General features: G+C 43.7%; 1 protein-coding gene across 2 annotated transcripts; it reads left to right on the top strand.

The window, feature by feature from the left end:
* The first annotated feature begins 3,073 nt into the window (after positions 1-3,073).
* Positions 3,074-20,507, top strand: CNOT11 (CCR4-NOT transcription complex subunit 11). Of its 2 annotated transcripts, XM_003274865.4 has the most exons (7): positions 3,074-3,767; positions 7,773-7,937; positions 12,478-12,630; positions 15,073-15,275; positions 16,883-17,085; positions 19,230-19,326; positions 19,408-20,507. In XM_003274865.4, the coding sequence occupies exons 1-7, from the start codon at positions 3,254-3,256 to the stop codon at positions 19,603-19,605; spliced, it is 1,533 nt and encodes a 510-aa protein (XP_003274913.1). In that variant the 5' UTR covers positions 3,074-3,253; the 3' UTR covers positions 19,606-20,507. The 2 variants fall into 2 exon arrangements, with proteins under 2 accessions (XP_003274913.1, XP_030683452.1); XM_030827592.1 differs by lacking the exon at positions 7,773-7,937.
* The last annotated feature ends 1,163 nt before the right edge of the window (positions 20,508-21,670 follow it).

The following is a 21,670-nucleotide window of genomic DNA, read 5'->3' as shown; positions in this document are numbered from 1 at the left end:
GGATGCTGGTCTGGTTGCCAAATATGGGGAAGGAAATGAGGGGCTGTAGGAGGCAAGCCAGAGGCTTATATCCTACGTGGAAATGGTCATGAAGGGAAGAGAAAAAAGCAGCAAAAAGCAGCCCAAGAAATCACTTCTTTTCTAACAAAGAGCAGCCTGAAAGATCGAACTGCAAACATAAATAAGAAAGCTGGAAGCTTGCACAGGGTGATACCAGCAGCCACACAGACAGAGCAACCTGGGGCCATGCATGTCCACCATGGGGATTCCACCTTCCCTTTTTTGTTAGCATGTGCACAGTAGGAAAGAGATCAGTCACAAGAATAGCTACCTGCTTGCATAATAAAAGACTGGGGTGGGGGCTGCCAGAGGTTCACACTCTATGCAGATGGCACACCTAGTCCTAACCAGTTTTCTTTTTGAGACAGAGTCTCTCACTCTATCACCCAGGCTGGAGTGCAGCAGCGCGATCTCGGCTCACTGCAACCTCTGCCTCCAGGGTTTAAGTGATTCTCCTGTCTCAGCCTCCCAATTAGCTGGGATTACAGGCACCCACCACCACGCCTGGCTAATTTTGTATTTTTAGTACAGACGGGGTTTCTCCATGTTGGTTAGTCTGGTCTTGAACCCCCAACCTCGATGATCCACCCGCCTAGGCTTCCCATTTTTTTTTTTAAGATAAAATATAATGGTCAAATATTTTTGAAACATCTTGGAAAAAACCCACACAGTATTAGTATTACTACATTAATAACTGGCAATTGGTATAATTACTACTATTAAATAGTATTAGAACTGCAGGAAAATTACAATAACAAATAGACCCATAGACCACCCAATGTAAAATGGCTTGCACAAAATACAGTTTATTATAATAAAAAAAAATTTTTTTTTTTTTTGAGACAGTCTCGCTCCGTCGCCCAGGCTGGAGTGCAGTGGTGAGATCTCGGCTCACTGCAACCTCCACCTCCCAGGTTCAAGCCATTCTTCTGCCTCATCCTCCCAAGTAGCTGGGATTACAGGCACAAGCCGCCATGCCCAGCCAATTTATATATTTTTAGTAGAGACGGGATTTCACCATGGCCAGGCTGGTCTCAAACTCCTGGCCTCAAGTGATCCACCCACCTCGGTCTCCTAAAGTGCCAGGATTACAGGCGTAAGCCACCGTGCCCAGGCCCTATAATAAAAAATTTATGAGAGTACTTTTGAGCTAATTTGAATCAGTTCCCCGAGTTACCACATTATATCTGCTGCAGTTAGGAACGTTAATTGGCAACATCTTTCTGAAGTGCAATTTAGCAGTAAATTGAAGAAGCCTTTAAAATTCAGTAGGTATCACACCTGTTGACCCAGCAATTTCTCTTCCTTAAATTTTTCTTAAGAATTGAGGTAGCAAACCAAATATTACACTTCTCACTTATAAGTGGGAGCTAAGTTATGAGGATGCAAAGATATAAGAATGATATAACGGACTTTGAGGACTCAGGGGCGGGAGGGGGTATACGTGGGACAGGAGTGAGGGATAAAAGACTATATTTTGGGTACTGTCACACGCGTCTGTGTGAAGAGACCACCAAACAGGCTCTGCGTGAGCAATAAGGCTTTTTAGTCACCTGGGTGCAGGCGGGCTGAGTCTGAAAAGAGTCAGCGAAGGGAGATAGGGGTGTGGCCGTTTTATAGGATTTGGGTGGGTAGTGGAAAATTACAAAGGGGGTTGTTCTCTGGCAGGCCGGGGTGGGGGTCATAAGGTGCTCAGTGGGCGAGCTTCTGAGCCAGGAGAAGGGATTTCACAAGGTAATGTCATCAGTTAAGGCAGGAACCAGCCATTTTCACTTCTTTTGTTATCCTTCAGTTACTTCAGGCCATGTGGATGTATATGTGCAGGCTTGGGCTCAGAGGCCTGACAGGTACAGTGTACACTGCTCTGGTGATGGGTGCACCAAAGTCTCAGAAATCACCACTAAAAACTTATCCATGTGACCAAAAACCAACCACCTGTACCTCCAAAACTACTGAAATACAAGTTTTAAAAAGATGAAAAAAATTTTTTTACCTAAAATATCTTTCTCCCCTCAAAACACATAAAAAATAAAAATATATTTTAAAAAAGAATTGAGGTGGCTCTTAACTAGATAATTAAGAATCGCTGGTGGTAATCACTGGCGAAATACGCGTACGTTTCTGTAGGTTTAGGGACCAGGCAAGTCTGGGAAATGCCACCTGGTGGTTCTCAGCCCAGACTACACCTCAGACTCACCTGAAGAGGTGGGGTTTATTAATATCTCAATCAGCATCTCTGAGGGAGGGATCAGGTATTTGTAACGTCTCCCTGTGAGTTTCTAATGCACAGCTAAGTGCCCAGGATAAGCGCCCTAGGGCAGTCTAAGTAAAACGTGGCACAGCAAACAATTTTGTAAATGAATATTAACTGGAAACATGTTCTCGAAATCGTGTTAAGAGAAAAAACCATGTACAAAAAAGCTCATAGTGCAGTATGATTCCATTTCTGCAATAAGAGTGTAAGACTAGAAATTAACCATGGTTATGAGAAATGCGTGGTATCTTTATTTGCATTTACTATATTAAAAAAAAATGTTTCTGAGACAGAGCGCCTGGGCTGCAGTGCAGTGGTGATCACAGCTCACTGCAGCCTGGGACTCCCGGGCTCAAGCGACCCTCCCGCCTAGGACTCTCAAAGCGCTGGGATTACAGGCAGGCGCCACCACGACCGTCCGGCATTTACAATACTTTTTACGACGAATACTTACGGATGTTATATTAAGAAAATAGTTAATATCTGAGGTGCATTTTTCCAAATAATAACGTAGACAGCATTTACTGGGACCGTCTGGCACCAAGAACTGTCCTGGGAACCGCCAAAGGGCGGCATAAGCTCGCAGCTGCGCAAACGCATGCGAACCCCAGGCTCTCCTGCAGCAAGACCTCCGCAGCCCTAACCCTGAAGGCCGCCGGCCCGACCCCTCCCCTCCCCTCCCCTCCCCTCCCCTCCCGGGCCACGCCCCCGCTTCCTGCCAATTCGCCCCGCCTACCCCGCGTCTCCGCATCCTCTTCCTGGCTTCGCTCCACCAGCCTCCGTTTCGCTGGGCGCTGTCCCTCTCCGCGGCGATCTGGTTTCCCCGACGTGTTTTGTTTGCGACGCTGTCGTGTAACAGCGCGCTTTACGGCCGCGGGGACGGAGCGAGCCGGCGCCAGGGCCCCTCGGGCCGGGAAGAGAGGAAGGGGAGCGACGTTGATGCCCGGCGGAGGGGCGAGCGCGGCGTCTGGCCGGCTTCTCACCGCCGCGGAGCAAAGAGGGTCCCGGGAAGCGGCAGGGTCGGCGTCCAGGAGCGGCTTCGGGGGCTCCGGCGGCGGCAGAGGCGGAGCAAGCGGCCCCGGGTCCGGGAGCAGAGGCCCGGGCGGCCCCGCGGGCAGGATGAGCTTGACCCCGAAGGAGCTCTCGAGCCTGCTGAGTATCATATCGGAGGAAGCGGGCGGCGGCAGCACCTTCGAGGGCCTGTCCACCGCTTTCCACCACTACTTCAGCAAGGCCGACCACTTCCGCCTGGGCTCGGTGCTCGTCATGCTGCTCCAGCAGCCCGACCTGCTGCCCAGCGCGGCGCAGCGCCTCACGGCGCTCTACCTGCTCTGGGAGATGTACCGCACCGAGCCGCTGGCCGCCAACCCCTTCGCCGCCAGCTTCGCGCACCTGCTCAACCCCGCGCCGCCCGCCCGCGGCGGCCAGGAGCCCGACCGCCCTCCGCTCTCAGGTACCTCCTGAAGCCAGCTGTGCCGTGTGGATAGCGTTAGATTCCGCAGCTTTCCACCTGCGCTGCTGGGAACTCACCTGAAAGGGAAATTATTCCTGTGAAATGATCATCCTCTTTTTCCGCCTCCCTCTGCGTTCCCACGCCCCTCACTCCCTCCCCGCCTTAACTCTAAAGAATGGAGAGGTGGTAGCTTAATTGCAAGTTCCTGACGCCGAAAATGATTTCTCTGTACACCCCATCACATCATACAGCTCAGTGTAGGTCTTGACATGTTTAGTGTCTCAAATACGGTTCGTTATTCGAAAACCCGTCTGTGGTGTGTGAAGTTAAAACCAATGATGAGACTGGATCTGTCCCCGGTTTTTAGTCTCAAAGGAGTACATGGAAATCAGTATTAAGAAGCTGAAGAAGTTGGTGGGCGGAAATACACATGAAACACCATTAAAGACTTTGCAGCCGCCTTCCTTAGCCTGTTTGGGATGGGGACAGAGGATAGAAAGTCTCAAATTGATGATCTCGCGGTTAGAAACACATGACTTACTGGACATTATGTAAAGTGCATGCGTGGTATACATTATGTAAAATGTATTTACCATTGTGTGGCATTGCTGAGATCAAACGAGTAGGTTAGGTGCGAGGCTGCATTTTTTGTTTGTTTGTTTTTAAGCTCAAGCAGAGGACGCTTTATGTGGATTTGCTTTGGAAGAAGACTTGCAGTCAGAAAACAAGAAAAATGGCATGGTGACAAGGGGACCTGAAGGATTTAGGGACCAGTGTAGTGGAGGAAGCACATAGAGATAGGAAACAGCTTGATCTTACATTCCTTAACCAGTATAGGTAGGGCCTGCTATACAGTGAGTCAAGGCTAAGGCAGTAGATTTTGAAGTAACACCAGGAGTTTGTTTTTATGGTACAGGAGGGCCGCATTTCTAGTTAGTGTTCCTGCCGGGCACCCCATCAGGATCTTCTGATAGGTATCCTGTAGTGCCGTTATCTAAGAAGGGCAACCCTTTGTATTGGCCTGAGATGCCTTTAGGGTACAGGTACTTAACCTGCTTCTAAGAAGCTTGTGACTGCCCAGAAAGTGAATGTAACACAGGTTTGTGGTCAAAACTCACCACCTAGGCCTGGCTAGGTGGCTCACGCCTATGATCCCAGCACTTTTGGAGGCCGAAGTGGTGGAGTTGGGGGGTGGGCATTGCTTGAGGCCAGGAGTTTGAAACCATCCTGGGCAACGTAGTAAGACCCTGTTTTTACAAAAAATTAAATAAATTGCTGGGCATGGGGTGGCTCACACCTGTAGTCCCAGCTGCTCAGGAGGTTGAGGCAGGAGGATCACTTGAGCCTAGGAGTTTGAGGCTGCAGTGAGTTAGGGTGACAGCTGCTAAACACACACACACATACACAGACAACCACCCTAGGGTGCTTGTATTAGAGGATTGGGACACTGTGGGATTTAGGTCAGAGGGCCCTTTGAATTCTGAAGAACAAGTGAGGCAAAGGAACCGTGACTTATATAATGTCATTTTCAGGTACAGTGAATCTAAACCCACACCTAGTCCATAGACCGCATTGTACACACAGATTTGCCATGGGTGGGATGGCAGTCGCCAGAGAAGGAATCCCTGGATGGATTATATTTAACTGTTTTGTGCCTCAGATTCCTCATCTGTAAAATGCAAATAGTAACAATTCCCAGCTGGTAGAGTTGTTCCAAAGAATAAGAGTACCTGTGAGTGTTATCCACTATTATACCATTATTAAAGTAGGGATGGTGTGTAGATAACATAGAAGAGAAAATACCAGTGTCAACACTCCACTCCCAGAGCTGCTGATACTGTATGTTTAGGGTAAGACATTTAGTGGGTATGTCTTCAGAATGCTTTTCAGATGACTCTGAACAGAGGCAGGGCTGCGATTGTGTAATGCTGGGTAGTTCAGAGGAAGGAACGACCACCTGTGGAGCCGGAGAAATTCTCAGGAGTGGTATTTTTTGCTGGATATTGACTACGGATGCAGGTGGGAGGGCAGGAGTGGCTCTGCCAGGTATTATTAAAAAACTGGGTGTAAGGCCAGGTGCGGTAGCTCATGCCTGCAATCCCAGCACTTTGGGAGGCCAGGTCAGGCAGATCACTTGAGGCCAGGAGTTCGAAGCCAGCCTGGCCAACATGACCAAACCCCATCTCTACCCAAAATACAAAAATTAGTCCGGCATGATGGTGCACTCCTGTAATCCCAGCACTCAGGAGTCTGAGGCAGGAGAATTGCTTGAACCTGGGAGGCGGAGGCTGTAGTGAGCTGAGATCGTGCCACTGCATTCCAGCCTGGGCAACAGAGTAAGACTGCCTCAAAAAAAAAGGGGGGGAGGTGTAGAAGTTGAGGGATTTTGTGCAACTGGGGTGTAGGGTACATGGATGAGAGAGAAGGTCAAGAAGTGAGATTAGGAAGGTGCGGTGGGAGCAGATTATGAAGGGTCTTGTCATGGTGTAGAAATCTGGGTTTAATTCTGTGTAAACAGGTTAAGTAATGTGATCAGATTTGTACTCTAGAGATATAACTAAATGGTAAGAGGAAGTGTGGACTATGGGTGGTGGGTGAGCAGGGGTCAAAACTGGGAGCTGGGGAAGTCAGTAGAGGGGGCAAGAGTAGTCCCAGCAAGAGAGGAGTGGGGACTAGAGCTGAGGGAATGCAGCCTGGTGACATTGCTGCAGTGGGAGAGATGAGGCTTCATGAGCAATTGGACATGGGACAAAAGGGAAGGAACATTCAGCCTTGTGGGAATTTGTAGCTGCATCATGTGTTGAATCAGGATTGCTGCTGGTTGCTCTTCTATTTATTCAATTTCTACACAGTGGAAACAGAGAAGAAAGAAAAGCATTTCCGAGCACTATAGTGTTGTCTGTTTTTGCTTGCATATATAAGCTTTAGCCTTTGCAGGAATTGAGGCACTTTAGAAAATGAAGTTATTGGGCCAGGCGCGGTGACTCACACCTGTAATCCCAGCACTTTGGGAGGCCGAGGCGGGTGGATCACAAGGTCAGGAGATCGAGACCATCCTGTCTAACACGGTGAAACCCCGTCTCTACTAAAAAGTACAAAAAATTAGCTGGGCGTGGTGGCAGGCGCCTGTAGTCCCAGCTACTCGGGAGCCAGAGGCAGGAGAATGGCGTGAACCCAGAAGGCACAGCTTGCAGTGAGCGGAGATTGCACCACTGCACTCCAGCCTGGGCAACAGAGTGAGATTCCATCTCAAAAGAAAAAAAAAAAAAAGAAAATGAAGTTACTAATGTAAGAGTTAAAGAGGAAACAAACACCAGGTGGGGCACGGTGGCTCACGCCTATAATCCCAGCACTTTGGGAGGCTGAGGCGAGCGGATCACCTGAGGTCAGGAGTTCAAGACCAGCCTGGCCAACATGGTGAAACCCTGACTCTACTAAAAATACAAACATTAGCTGGGCATGGTGGCAGGTGCCTGTAATCCCAGATACTTGGGAGGCTGAGGCAGGAGAATCTCTTGAGCCTGGGAGGCGGAGGTTGCAGTGAGCCAAGATCATGCCATCATACTCCAGCCTGGGAGACAAGAGTGAGACTTAATCTCAAAAACAAACAAACAAAAAACCACAAAACGCAGCTTGGCAGTCAAAGACAGATTTTCTTTAATTAAAACCTGAGAGGCACTCCTGGCCGATGTTTTAACTAAAGAAAACCTGTCTTTGACTGCCAGGCTGTGTTTTGTGTTTCTTTCCTCTTTCTTTAACTCTTACAATTAACAGGTACAAAAACCTTAAGTTTCATTGATAGGGCCACAGATCATAGAATTTCAAATGACATATTTAATTACATAGTTTGTAAATGTATATATTTGGTTGACTGAAACTTAATCATAATTTAGTTCTTAAAACTATGTGGCTTGAAGTGGCAAGTAGCAAGTACTGATTTTACCAGATTCAAGTTGATTTTTAAAAGTAACCATTGGAGAAATCGTTATACATTTTTGTTTGCAGGATTTTTACCTCCTATAACTCCACCAGAAAAGTTTTTTCTTTCCCAGCTGATGCTGGCACCCCCACGGGAACTCTTCAAAAAGACGCCTCGCCAGATTGCACTGATGGATGTTGGAAACATGGGCCAGTCTGTGGACATTAGTGGGCTTCAGTTAGCCTTGGCCGGTAAGGAGGAATCAGTGGTTTGGGCATTTCTGTGTGGTAATATTAGGCCTGTCTTGTTGAGGACTCTACTAAAATGATGTTTTTTCTAACTGCTAAAAGGTTAGTATCATCCATTTTAAAAAGTAGTTTTAGTACTGGATCTTAAATGGAAGTCTTGGCTGGGCACGGTGGCTCACACCTGTAATCCCAGCACTTTGGGAGGTTGAGGTGGGCAGATCATTTGAGGTCAGGAGTTTGAGACTAGCCTGGCCAGCATGGTGAAACCCTGTCTCTACTAAATATACAAAAAATTAGCCAGACATGGTGGTGCACGCCTGTAATCCCAGCTACTCAGGAGGCTGAGACAGGAGAATATCTTGAACCCGGGAGGTGGAGGTTGCAGTGAGCTGAGAACGCACCACTGCACTCCAGTCTGGGCTACAGCGAGACTCCATCTCAATAAATAAATAAATAAATAAATGGAACTCTTTATTTTTGGATGCTAATAGCATGTAAATTCATTTGGAGTTTTCAATTGAATTGATTGCTTTTTCTGTTTTAGAAGAAAGCTGGATAAAATTTAGTGGGTTTTTTTTTTTTTAAAGTTCTGATTGGAAGACTTAATATTTGTTAAAGTGTCAATACTACCCAAAACAATCAACAGATTTGGCACAATTCCTGTCAAAATTCCAACAGTGCTTTTTGCAGAAATAGAAAAATCCGGCCAGTCACGGTGGCTCACACCTGTAATTGGGAGGCTGAGGCACGAGAATCACTTGAACCTGGGAGGCGGAGGTTGCAGTGAGCTGAGATTATGCAACTGCACTTCAGCCTGGGTGACAGGGCAAGAGTCTGTCTCAAAAAAAGAAAAATCCACCTTTAAACTGAAGAAAGGCTGGCGTAGTAGCTCATGCCTGTGATCTTTGGGAGAGGCCAAAGTGGGAGGATCGTTTGAGGGCAGGAGTTCAAGACTAGCCTGAGCAACATAAGGAAACTTTGTCTCTACAAATAATTAAAAACGTAGCCGGGCGTGGTGGTGCATGCCTGTGGTCTCAACTACTTGGGAGGCTTAAGTGGGAGAATCAGTTGAGCCTGGGAGATCGAGGCTGCAGTGAGCTGTGATTGCGCCACTGCACTCCAGCCTGCACGATATCGTGAGACCTGTCTCAGGTGACGCTGAATAGCCAAAACCCAATGTTCTGTTGGCATCCTTGTTGAAAATCATTTGCCCATATATGCAAGGGCTTTCTATTTCTGGGCTTTCTGTTCCATTCGTCTATATGTCTGTCTTTCTGCCAGTACCACACTGTTTTGATTACTATAGCTTTGTACTAAGTTTTGAAATCAGGAGGTATGAGACTTTCAACTTTGTTCTTGTTCAGGATTGTTCTGGCACATTCTGTGTTAAACATGTAAGCAAATGAATGAGTGCTCTTGAAGTAAACAGTGTGTCCTGACAGAAAATAATAGGAGAAGGAGAACTGGTGGTCAGAGAGAGGTTCTCTGAGTTCTGAAGGAGTAGAGGAGGCACTTTGGGCTTGCCTGCTGTGAGCATTCATTTTCTCACTTGAGAGCAACTCAACAGGGAAATTGTAATATGTAGCTGGGTTTGTGAACCCTTGACTTTGTAATTAAGTAAGCTGAAGTATTAATTTTGACAATGCCCCATCCTTCTTAGACTTCATAAACCTGTGACATTTGGCTTCTGATATAAGGTGACATGTTGCAGTAAACAGCTTTTCCTTTGCAACATTGTGAACCTTTAAACTATTGGGTATTAACAATATAACAATGGGGCCAGGCACAATGGCGCATACCTGTAATCCCAGCAGTTTGGGAGGCTGAGGCATGAGAATCACTTGAGCCCAGGAGTTTAAAACCAGCCTGGGCAACATAGGGAGACTCTGTCTCTACAAAAGTAACTTAAAAAAAAAAATTAGCTGGGTGTGGTGGTGTGTGCACTTGTGGTTCCAGCTACCCAGGAGGCTGATATAAGAGGATCGCTTGATCCTGGGAGGTCAAGGCTGCAATGAGCCATGATTGCACCACTGCACTCCAGCCTGGGCAACAGAGTAAGACCCTGTTACAAAAGCAGAGACAAGAACAATGTAACAATGGTTATGTTCTGAAACCGAAAGAAATCTTTTTACGACTTTTTAAGGTTGTACTAATCAGTACAAAAGTCCTAGCCACTAGTGCCAGATATAATTTAATAGAAATAAAATGATTACTTTTATTCCTGACAAACACCAAAGATACTTTGAAAACTGGATACAGAAGTGATGTATTCTGATGGTTCTAGCTTAGTATTTATTATAATATTTATTTATAGTATTTAGTTTTTTTTATCATAATAAAGTGAGAATCACATCTGACCTTCCTTTTAACTTGGGATGCCTTGAGTCAGCCGTAAGAAAGTTGTGAAGTTTATCACGTGGAGGAAGGATCACATGTCTAGAGTAAGGGCTGAGAAGCCTGGCCGAGTGGCTAAGCTTGCTGCCTGCCGTCCTCTACCCAGATTGCAGATGTCCGGATCAATTCCTCTTCACACGTGTAAAGAAAAAGCAAGCATGCCTCTCCACTCTGGAGCTAGCCACCCAGATCTTCTCTCTGGAGGCCTAAAATTCAGATGTCTTACAGTGGCATCCGTGGACCAAAGGTGTATTTTTGGGTGATGCAGTTTGTGTTTTCTTAACTTTAAAAAAACAAGCACACAAGTTAAACGTAAGTGACTGCAAGGGGTGAAGTTTTACCCTAACAATGAGTTTTCATTTCAGAGGTTTTGTTTTTCTTTATGATTTATTCCTGACAAACACCTGCCACTTACTAGTTTACCATGCAACTGGCCAATTTATCTTTTTTTTTTCCACATTTCGGTTGATAGTATGTTATCTAACTTTTTGTACTTCAACAATCTGAGATTTTTTTAAATGGCGTTGCAGGACAATTTTAGTGAGCATTTCTCTTAATAAGTGAATGAGAAAAGATGCTATATGTCTAAGGCGTCTTTTCATGTATCTCTGGCCATTTTTCCATTGGGTTGATGGTCTTTTATTGATTTGTATAGTTCTTTAATCAGGAATTTAGCCCCGTGTTTTTAAAATTACACAATCTGAAGTAAAACATGCATTCACTTTTTAAAGGAATTTAAGTGAACCTGGAGCAACCTGCCATCCAAGTTAAGAAAGAATTCTTTCAGAGCCTACAGGCTCCCTGTTTCTCCCAGTGGCTGCCTCATCACTAACCTGATCTTTGTGATAATCATCCTCAATTTGCTTCCCTCCTGTGCCTGCCTATAGTTTCACTTTGCATGCCCTTGAACTTTATACATGTGGAATCGTACTGCATTTATTCTCTTGTGCCTGCCTTCTGTTGAGGGTTGACAGATGAGTCCATGCTGATGGCGTGTAACTGCAGTGGCTGCCCTTCATTGCTGCTGTGGTACCTTTACACTGTGGAGTACCAAGTTCTGTGTCCATTCTGCTGTTGATGGACATAATACTGCTGTGAACATTCTTGCACATTATTCTGGGGCGCGTGTGAAAGTGTGTCTCCTAGATGGAAAGAAATGCACATGTAAACATTATAAGGAAATGTCAAGTTATTTTCCAAAGTTGCTTTGCCATTTTTCATTCCTGTAGCACCGTGCAAGTTACCTTACATCCTCTTCCGCATTTGATAATGTCAAGTTTATACATTTTTGCCAATCTGATGGGTATGTTATAGTATCTTTTGTTTTAACTGGATTTTCCCTAGTTCCTAATGGGATTAAACATCTTTTCAGATTTTTTTTGGCCATTCAAGCTTTTTAAATAAAATCCTTATTAAAGTTACTAGTCCATTTTTTCCTGTTGGGTTCGTTCCTTTTTTTTTTTTTTGAGATGGAGTCTCGCTCTGTCACCCAGGCTGGAGTGCAGTGGCACGATCTTGGCTCACTGCAAGCTCCGCCTCCTGGGTTCATGCCATTCTCCTGCCTCAGCCTCCCGAGTAGCTGGGACTACAGGCGCCTGCTACCACGCCCGGCTAATTTTTTGTATTTTTTTAGTAGAGACAGGGTTTCACCGTGTTAGCCAGGATGGTCTTGATCTCCTGACCTCGTGATCCACCCGCCTCGGCCTCCCAAAGTGCTGGGATTACAGGCATGAGCCACCGCGCCTGGCGGGTTCTTTCTTTTTTTAAAACATTGATTTAAAAATATATGTACGGTAAGTCCTCACTTAACATCACTGACAGGTTGTTGGAAACTGCAGATTTAAGTGAAGTGATGTACAGCAGGTCCTTGAATAACACTGTTTCATCAACATTGTTTTATTATAACATTGATAAAAATAATTGTTTTGTTATACATTATTTCACTTAGTGGCAGATTCCAAGAACCTTTCAACAACGTTAAGTGAGGACCTGCTGTACGTATAGACACACACACATTCTCTCTCTCTTACTGTCTCTCTGAATCTGGCCCTTTGTTTTTTCTCTGTTACAGATAGCTTGCCTCAGTTAGTAGCTTGTCTTTTCACTCTCCTCATGATGTCCATAATTTTAAAATGTCTCCTACTTCCAGAACGCCAATCTGAATTGCCAACGCAAAGCAAAGCGAGCTTCCCCAGTATTCTCAGTGACCCAGACCCGGATTCTTCTAATTCTGGATTTGACAGCTCAGTTGCCTCTCAGATCACAGAAGCTTTAGTCAGTGGACCAAAGCCACCTATTGAAAGTAGGTATATATAAATTAATTTATACTTTTGGTTTTATTCTGTCAGCAGGATCCTCTAGGACTTTTCAGTTTTTGAGACATCATCTTATTTTTATTATGACTTAAATTGTAATTTAGTGTGAATCTTTCTAGTGTAGTGAGTGTCTGGAACATAGTAGAGATGTTCAGTGACAGTTCTTTAAGAAAAATGCATGCCAAGTTGTTTGTTGCACGTCTATCCTGTGCATACCTAAAGATACAGGCTGGGCGTGGTGGCTCACACCTGTAATCCCAGCATTTTGGGAGGCTGAGGCAGGTGGATCACTTGAGGTCAGGAGTTGAAAGGAGACGAAACCCCATCTCTATTAAAAATACAAAAATTAGCCGAGTGTAGTGGTAAGCGCCTGTAGTCCCAGCTATTCGGGAGGCTGAGTCAGGAGAATTGCTGGAACCTGGGAGGCAGAAGTTGCAGTGAGCCGAGATCGAACCACTGCACTCCAGCCTGGGTGACAGAGTGAGATTCTGTCTCAAAAAGGAAAAAAACTAAAAAATTTAAAAAAAAAATACAGATTCTGATTTTACTGAAATGAGTCTTTTCGTCGCAGCTCACTATCTTTTTGTTTTATACCTCTTAAGTAATCTTATCGCTATCATTTCCTTTTCCATTTTAAAGTTTTTCTTATAAGCTCCTAATTTAATTCGAAGAAAACACTTGTAGCTGCATTTTTGGGGGGGTTTCTTTAAGAGATGGAGTCTTGCTATAATGTCCAGGTTGGACTCGATCCCTTGAGCCTCAGGGGATCCTCCTACCTCAGACTCCCATGTAGTTGGAATTACAGGCATGCACCACTCTACCTGGCATCTATTTTATAGGCTTCTGTGTGCTTTGAATTATGAAGGCAAGCTTTCTGCTTTGGAATGAGAACTTGTTTACCAGATGATAGTGTAGTATCACCATGAGTTTGAAGTTCACACAGTGACTTTTGTACCATTTGGTTTACAGTAGATCTTTGGCGTACATAGGTTTAATATTTGAAGTATCCACTAGTCACAAGTGTGACTGAAATGTCCATGGCATGTAATGGCTTCTTTCTTATATTTGCTTGGGCACAACTCTAAATTGCATAGGTCACCAGGAAGATATGTGAAAAGCAGATCAGTCATAATAAGTGGGTCTAGCCAAACACCAGGTGTCCCCACCTCGCAAGAACTCTCTCTTTATCACATAAGTAGTACTTCTCATAAATTGTTGAAAACTTTATTTTTGTAAGTGGTTGAAGGGAGATTCAGATGCTAGTCCTGGTGAGGTGAGTGAAGAGGCAGTGGAGATGTTTAAGATAAAGTGATGATTTTTAACTAAAAAATAGATATTTTCTATAAACTCAACAGTAGACTCTCAAATTTGGCAGGGCTAGGATCCATGACAGGAATGAGCCACTCCTGCCCTATGTGGAAACCATGTGAGATGTGAAATTGGTTCAGCAGAAGTCGTAGCCAGCGTTTATTTCAGTGGGTTTGTAACTCAGGGATGAATCTTTTTTTTTTTTTTTTTTGAGACGGAGTCTCACTCTCTCACCCAGGCTGGAGTGCAGTGGCGCAATCTCGGCTCACTGCAAGCTCCGCCTCCCGGGTTCATGCCATTCTCCTGCCTCAGCCTCTCCGAGTAGCTGGGACTACAGGCGCCTGCCACCACGCCCAGCTAATTTTTTGTATTTTTAGTAGAGACAGGGTTTCACCGTGGTCTCGATCTCCTGACCTCGTGATCCGCCCGCCTCGGCCTCCCAAAGTGCTGGGATTACAAGCGTGAGCCACCGCGCCCGGCCTAACTCAGGGATGAATCTTGTTTTATAAAATAGTTGAGTTGAACCACTTCATTTTCCTTTTGTACTTTTGTTTTCTGGAAATGAATATAGTATTTGTGAATTTAGGGATTCGTGACGGTTTCCACATTCCTTTCGAAATATCAAAAGGCAACCATACTTTTCCTCCTGCTGTTTCATCGCCACGTAATTTGTTACTTCAGTTATAAGATGCAAAGATAAAACTAGTACAAATCGTAGTGGCAGCTGAACAAATAGTGGTAACTAAGAATAGGATGTGTGAGGACACAGTATTTAATTTTTTCATCAAAAGACTTCACCCGTTTAGCAGTCGTGCCCTTTTGCTGTTGAGTGGTCATGCTCAAGTGCAGCATGGGCAGACCACGGCCAGGCTTTCCTCACTTCTCCGAAAGTGAATAGATTGTTCTCTGGCGTCATGCTGGTATAGTGTTCTTTCATTGTCTTGTTTGCTTTCTGACTGAAACCCTGACTTCCTATGTCATTCCTGCTTCTGATTTTGAAGTATGAGAGTTTTAGTCATGTCATCAAGAGATTTCTTTGCGTACTTTATTAAGTGAAATGTGTGAGATGTGTAGAGATGTTAGCTTCCTGATAGGAGCAACTGTCACTGCTCTCATTACAGGCCATTTTCGACCCGAGTTTATTCGTCCACCGCCTCCACTCCACATTTGTGAGGATGAACTGGCTTGGCTAAATCCCACGGAGCCTGACCACGCGATCCAGTGGGATAAATCGATGTGTGTTAAGAATAGCACTGGTGTGGAGATCAAGCGAATAATGGCCAAAGCCTTCAAAAGCCCCTTATCCTCTCCCCAACAAACACAGGTGTGTATTGATTGTAAGCATTTTATCTTTTTATTTTTAATTAAAAAAATTCGTTTTTGAGACAGAGTCTCACTCGGTTGCCCAGGGTGGAGTGCAGTGGCACGATCTCGGCTCCCTGCAGCCTCTGCCTCCCGAGTTTAAGTGATTCTCGTGCCTCAGCGCCCCCAGCAGCTGAGACTACAGACATGCACCACCATACCCGGCTAATTTTTGTATTTTTATTAGAGATGGGGTTTTGCCATTGTTGGCCAGGCTGGTCTGGCTTCAAGTGATCTGCCAGCCTTGGCCTCCCAAAGTGCTGGGATTACAGGTGTGAGCCACTGCACCTGGCCATTGTGAGCGTTTTCTTATCTTTAATCCAACAAGAGTTTATTTTTGTTTTTTGGAAAGTGGTAAGCAATAAACTAATCCTGTCACTGTGAGTCAGCAGTAGGAAGTTGCAAAGGTTTTTGGGTCTCTGAAGCTTTGTTCTACTCTTTGGTAATTTTGCTGTCGTGAGGCAAGAAGTCTGATGGCAAAAATGTTCTAACTTCTTTGTGATCAGTGTGTCCCTGGGAGAGGTGGGGTAGTGGGGGTGTCACTGCTGTGTACAGTGGGACACTTTACACAATGGTTATGTTTGAGCTGACGGTAATGCTTGTGATGGAAAGTGGAGTTACTGACAGGCTGTAGGGAGGAAAACAAGACTGGGAAGGGGAACGTGCCCCCATCACACAGCTGGATCGTGGTGGATTTGAGATTAAAGTAGCCCCCACTGCCCGAGTGCGAGACTGGATGACTCTCTTCAGGAAAGGCAAGGCCACTCTTGTACTGGTTGGTGAATTTTATCCAGTTGGCACACTTTTGAGTTAGAACTTTTTAGGAGATGATCTCTCCTATCAAGTTTGCCACCAAAAATACCATTTTCAAAATGAAATAATAGCGATGTCTGTAGTTCACTTTGCTCGCGAGACCATCCTGAAAACACAGTCCACTGTGGAACACAGAAGTAGACGGAAAAAAAAAGCATAGGACATTTAAAGAGGAAGTGCTTATTTGGTAGAAAAAGTCTTTTGAGGATACCTGTTTGAATTACAAAGTGTGGGTGTGACTTGAACTGTAAAGTTCTGCAAACTGATGTAGCAGGTCAGCTGTCCTGCTTCCCACTCCGGCTTCCCACTCCGCCCCCTTCTCAGGTATTTCTGGTCTCCACCTGGGTGGGGTGGGGCAGGACTGTTTCTTGGGAGAACTAGTTGGTCATTAAGATTATTTTTAGTTACAACAGATGACAGAAAAAAAACCTGCAAAGGACTTGACATTGTTACAACCAGACAGTATTTTATCTGACCAGACAGTATGGAGTCTGGTTTGATGTCCAGGAATAGGAATCACTAGCATTATTTATAAACTGTCTTAGATGTGTTTGCATCTTAGTTTGTTCAAAATTAAAATGTAAATTTAGAAATGTCAAGACATCATGGGTTTGAAGGAAGAAATTTATGAAGTTGGTTCAATGCAGATAGTTTTGTAGCTTTTTGTATAAAATGCTTATTTCATATACATGGGAAAAATAATTGACTCAAGACCCTCTTTCTCTCTCTCTCTCTTTAAAAATCTGGTGTATTTAGCTCCTTGGTGAGTTGGAAAAAGACCCCAAACTTGTCTACCATATCGGCCTCACCCCAGCCAAACTTCCTGACCTTGTGGAAAACAACCCTTTAGTCGCTATAGAAATGTTGCTGAAATTAATGCAGTCAAGCCAGATCACTGAGTATTTCTCTGTCCTGGTCAATATGGACATGTCTTTACATTCAATGGAAGTTGTAAATCGGTAAGTTTCTAGATTTGATCAAATGTGTGGGGATAGATACAGATTAGATGGCCAGGAAAGAAAAATTGTAACAGATTTTTGTCTTGGTATTATTGGCGTAAGATTAACTATTAAAGAAATAATCTAACCCTTAGCATTCACTACATGTAAATTTAGCATGCATTAATAAGAACTGAGGGTAGGATTTCAAACATATTTAGTGTTAGTAGAAGCATAAATGAAACTTAATTGCTGAAATTTATTTTATTTATTTTTTTGAGAGGGAGTTTCACTCTGTTGTCCGGGCTAGAGTGCAGTGGCACGATCTCAGCTCACTGCAACCTCCACCCCCTGGGTTCAAGCAATTCTCCTGTCTTAGCCTCCCTAGTAGCTGGGATTACAGGTGTGTGCTACCACACCCGACTAATTTTTGTATTTTTAGTAGAGACAGGGTTTCACTATGTTGGTCAGGTGGGTCTCGAACTCCTGACCTCAAGTAATCTGCCCACCTCAGCCTCCCAAAGTGCAAGGATTACAGGCGTGAGCCACTGTGCCAGCCAATTGCTGAAATTTATTTCCCTATACATAGTCATATCTTCTTTATCCCTGTACAAATATAGATACTATTTTTTCTTAGTGACCAACAGCTGTTAAGTGTGGAAAAATATGGACCTTAAGAGCTGAGAATCCTAGGAATGCCGTCCTAGCTTCCTTGTGCTCTTCTCCCGGCCTTTCTGACCCCGTCTCCTGACCCTGCCATCCTTGTCAGGAAAACAGAACGTCTTCCCTTCTTGATGTGTGCTGTACAGTGTTTGCATTTTATAGTATTTTCCTTACAAATATCTTTTAGGTAAATTGTGAATTAGATGGGCTGGAGGGCTTAAGTTGTTTATGTGCAGGGTGGCCAGAGGTTCAGGTGTGCCTGAGAGTCCTGGTGGAGGCTTTGCATCCTGAGCTCCCTTTCACATGGTATCCTGTTTTGGATGATAAATTATATGGTCCTCCTATATGGGGAAATCCATTCTGAGTGCCAAGCAACTAAACTTCAGTGAGAGCATAGTTTTTGAACACCTGTTTGTAAGTTGGGGATTTTTGAAAAATCTATGTGAAACTGAACTACAGAATGTGTCCTTTTTTCATCAACTATTGGGGGAGAAAAAGCCCAGCTGGAAGCCGAGGGAGTGGAAATATGTACATACAAGGAGAGTGTGTTCTTTTAGCGGTAGGAGAGGGAGAAGTGTGAGGTTTCCAAATTAATTTTTAACTTTAACCTTGGTCACTGGCAAAACCGGCTAGCTGCTTGTTGAAAATGTGCTGCTGCACATCCCCCCCTCCTTGTTCCAGTCTTTCCCCTACTGAGTGAAGACTTACTCTTTTCAGTGGCCCAGTTCTGTGCAGGTCCTCCGGATTAACCACGCTGAATGTTCACTTCCCTTTCACCATATTCTTAAAGCTGTTCTTGTCCCTACCAGACATTTGGCCCTGAGTCCAAGATGCAGAATCACCACATCTTTTTATCAATGTGATTCTATCTGCTCAGTATCATGGAATTCAAACAAGGTCCTGTTTGTTTTCTCCCGATACCTATCGTAGTGCATCGTCCTTAAGTGTGAAACACGTTTGTTGGCGACACACAAATCTCGAGACTGCAGCAGCTCATGACAGTGTCCTTGGAGCACTACCTCCTCATGCCTTACTGAAAAAAGTGTTGAGGTCTGATAAGTTTAGAAAAGGCAGCATATATTAATCTTCTTTTGGAAATTTATACTTTTTGAGTATAGAATTCCTGTTCCCACCCCACTCGTTTTTCTCCATAAAACATTCCATGTAATCCTTTGGAAAATACTGGCTTTGGCTTTTATTATGACTCTAAATTCCAATAACAGACCATGACTTATGATTTAACCAAGAATACTCAGGGACAGGGCTCAAAAAAATAATTGCGATATGTAAATGCTAAGTAGAGACATTTTAAAAAGTGTTATTTATGAGTAAGTAGGTATGGCTCTTAGGTTAACTTGCCCAAGTATATTTAAAACTAGGGAATTGGATATGTCAGAAAATTCCACCAGATGACCAAAGCAAATTTTGTTATTTTATGGCTAACAGTGTTTTTCAATGTTAGCAAATGAAATTAATGGCCCAAATTTTCTTTTATGAAACAGACTAACTACAGCTGTTGATCTACCTCCTGAATTTATTCACCTTTATATATCAAATTGCATCTCTACTTGTGAACAGATTAAGGATAAATATATGCAGGTAATATAAATTTTTGTAAATTTTATAAATGCCTGCCAGGAAAATGAGCACACTAACATTCGTTTTTTTTTCCTTTTTCAGAATCGGTTGGTGCGTCTTGTGTGTGTGTTTCTCCAATCCTTGATCCGTAACAAAATTATTAATGTACAGGATTTGTTTATAGAAGTGCAGGCATTCTGTATTGAATTCAGTAGGATACGAGAAGCTGCTGGTCTTTTCCGGTTGTTGAAGACATTGGATACTGGGGAAACACCTTCTGAGACCAAAATGTCAAAATAATACCTCATCAGAACCATCCCATCCATTCACTGTTCAGCTGTACTGTGATTTAGTTTTTACACCGTTAAAACCCTGAGTGGGTTGCTTGGTCTAATGCATATAAACAGTACTTTATCTACTTAAAGCAAAGTTTTGTTTTCTTGGATGACTTTTTCCGTGAGATGAATTTTTTATAAGAACTGGGGAAAACATGTCTTTTAGGTGTCTTGCTGATGACTATCCATAGGAGGAATGGCTATCCCAAAAAAAGTTCTGCAAAAAAGTAGATGAGTTTTTTTTTTTAAGCACTAAAGAACAAAATCCATTTTTCATTAATACAGGCTTCTGATGAACCAGGAATCCTGTTTTCGTGAAGTTCCAATGTTGATGACAGTAAATTCTTAAGCATTTGTCCTAGAGGTGAAAGCAGCTGAATGTTTCTGAACCATCAAGAGGCAAACAGGAGTTTGGTTCTTTAACCTGCTTATGCACACAGCTCTTAACGCCTCATGAGGCACATAGCTGTTAACTCCTGATAAACCAAGGATTTACTTATAACTTTCTCCTTGTCATGGAGGCTTAATAGACAACAGAATAAGTGCATTTCTTGGGCCTCTTATAAACTTGGGAACTCTTAGAAAGCTGCTTCTATTACCAGGCTGTAATAGCTGGTATCGTTGTTTTTTTTTTTTCTCTTAAGATGATGTTCTGTTACTAGTCTGAGACAGCCATTTTTTTGTTTTAAGGAAAAATATCAGTCAGTGCTCTGGGAGGTAATTTCCTGTGGGGTCTGCACCCTCCTGTCTGGGCGGTGGATGTGGGTTTGAGAAGTAGGAGAGCAAGGTGGTACCGCGTGGGCTCTTACCCTTTATGTGATTTTGGACAACAGTGCCTTCCATTAAAGTTCTTTTTATCAACTGTTATCTGATGTATTTTTTACTTTAAGAAATCATGAGAAATTCCTTTTACTGAGGTATTTTCAAAGCATATTTACAGGGAGATAATCTGTTCAACAGGAATTACTCTCTAACACTTTGAAAAAGTTAAAGGAAACCAAGCCTGTGATTTTAAGATAAGTACAAGTTCCAGTCTTAAAACCCTGGAGAAAGAGCAGTACTAAAGATTTATAATAAATTGTCTTAGTTTTTCTTACAAAAGAAATGTTTAACAATGTTTGCTTAGAGGAAGTAATGAACTAAGCCCATCTATCAGAGGAATGCCTTCAGACAATTAAAATGATGGCAACAGAGATTTCTTTTTACACCTAAAAGCGAGCATCCCCGCTTTGCACGTTAGCATTGGGAAAAGAACAGCTTATTACTGAAGTACTTTAGGAGTGGCAGTTTCAACAACCCAGCTTTAGGTTCCAGGACCTACAGGACCTACTGATTCTCTGGCATAGTAAAACACTGAACTCACAGCCAACACCATCACTCATGCCTGAGTGAAGCTGATCTAACAGACACTTAGTCCATGAGGCACATCACAGCCTTGCCCTTAGAGCAGTAGGCAATATTTTGCCACACCTGAGGGCCATTTTAAATAGTGAAATTGCCAACAAAAAGTGCAGAAATGCAAAGAACATGGTACTGAAGAGACTATGAAAGGACACTTGCTTGTAGTGGGAGAGGAAACAAGGCAGGGCATCCCGTCCTTCAGCCTCCATCAGGAACGTGCGGGTCAGGCAACTTAGCTCATTCACTACTCTGTGCATGTCTGAAAATGACCGCATGTGATGATTTTGGGGTTACAAATACATTTTAGTAGGGAGGTTCTCAAATAGGGACTTCGTAAGTGAGGATCAAAATCACAATATTGGTGTTTACTTGAAAGACTTTAAAATTTATTTTAAATAGCTTACAAGGAATAGTGGTTATAGAACATTTTATAAAACAGAGATTTACACTTGTAACATCAACAAAAGCTTGAAAATAAAAGTTTACCTAAAGTAAAATTGGTGGCTGGGTTTGGTGGCTCACGCCTGTAATCCAGCACTTTGGGAGGCCAAGGTGGGAGGATCACTTGAGTTCAAGACCAGACTGGACGACACAGCAAGACCTCGTTTATATTAAAAAAAAAATTATCA

The sequence above is a fragment of the Nomascus leucogenys genome, chromosome 14 (assembly GCF_006542625.1).
Source record: "Nomascus leucogenys isolate Asia chromosome 14, Asia_NLE_v1, whole genome shotgun sequence".
NCBI classification, from domain to species: Eukaryota; Metazoa; Chordata; class Mammalia; order Primates; family Hylobatidae; genus Nomascus; species Nomascus leucogenys.
Note: the sequence above shows the minus strand (reverse complement) of the source record. Positions and strands in the feature narration are given on the sequence as shown.

Bases quoted from the DNA above. Each gene is read 5' to 3' on its own strand.
- CNOT11 (XM_003274865.4), top strand. From the start codon at position 3,254: ATGCCCGGCGGAGGGGCGAGCGCGGCGTCTGGCCGGCTTCTCACCGCC. The intron at 7,938-12,477 runs GTAAGGAGGAAT...TCCTACTTCCAG, and splicing joins GCTTCAGTTAGCCTTGGCCG to AACGCCAATCTGAATTGCCA. The intron at 19,327-19,407 runs GTAATATAAATT...TTCCTTTTTCAG, and splicing joins TTAAGGATAAATATATGCAG to AATCGGTTGGTGCGTCTTGT.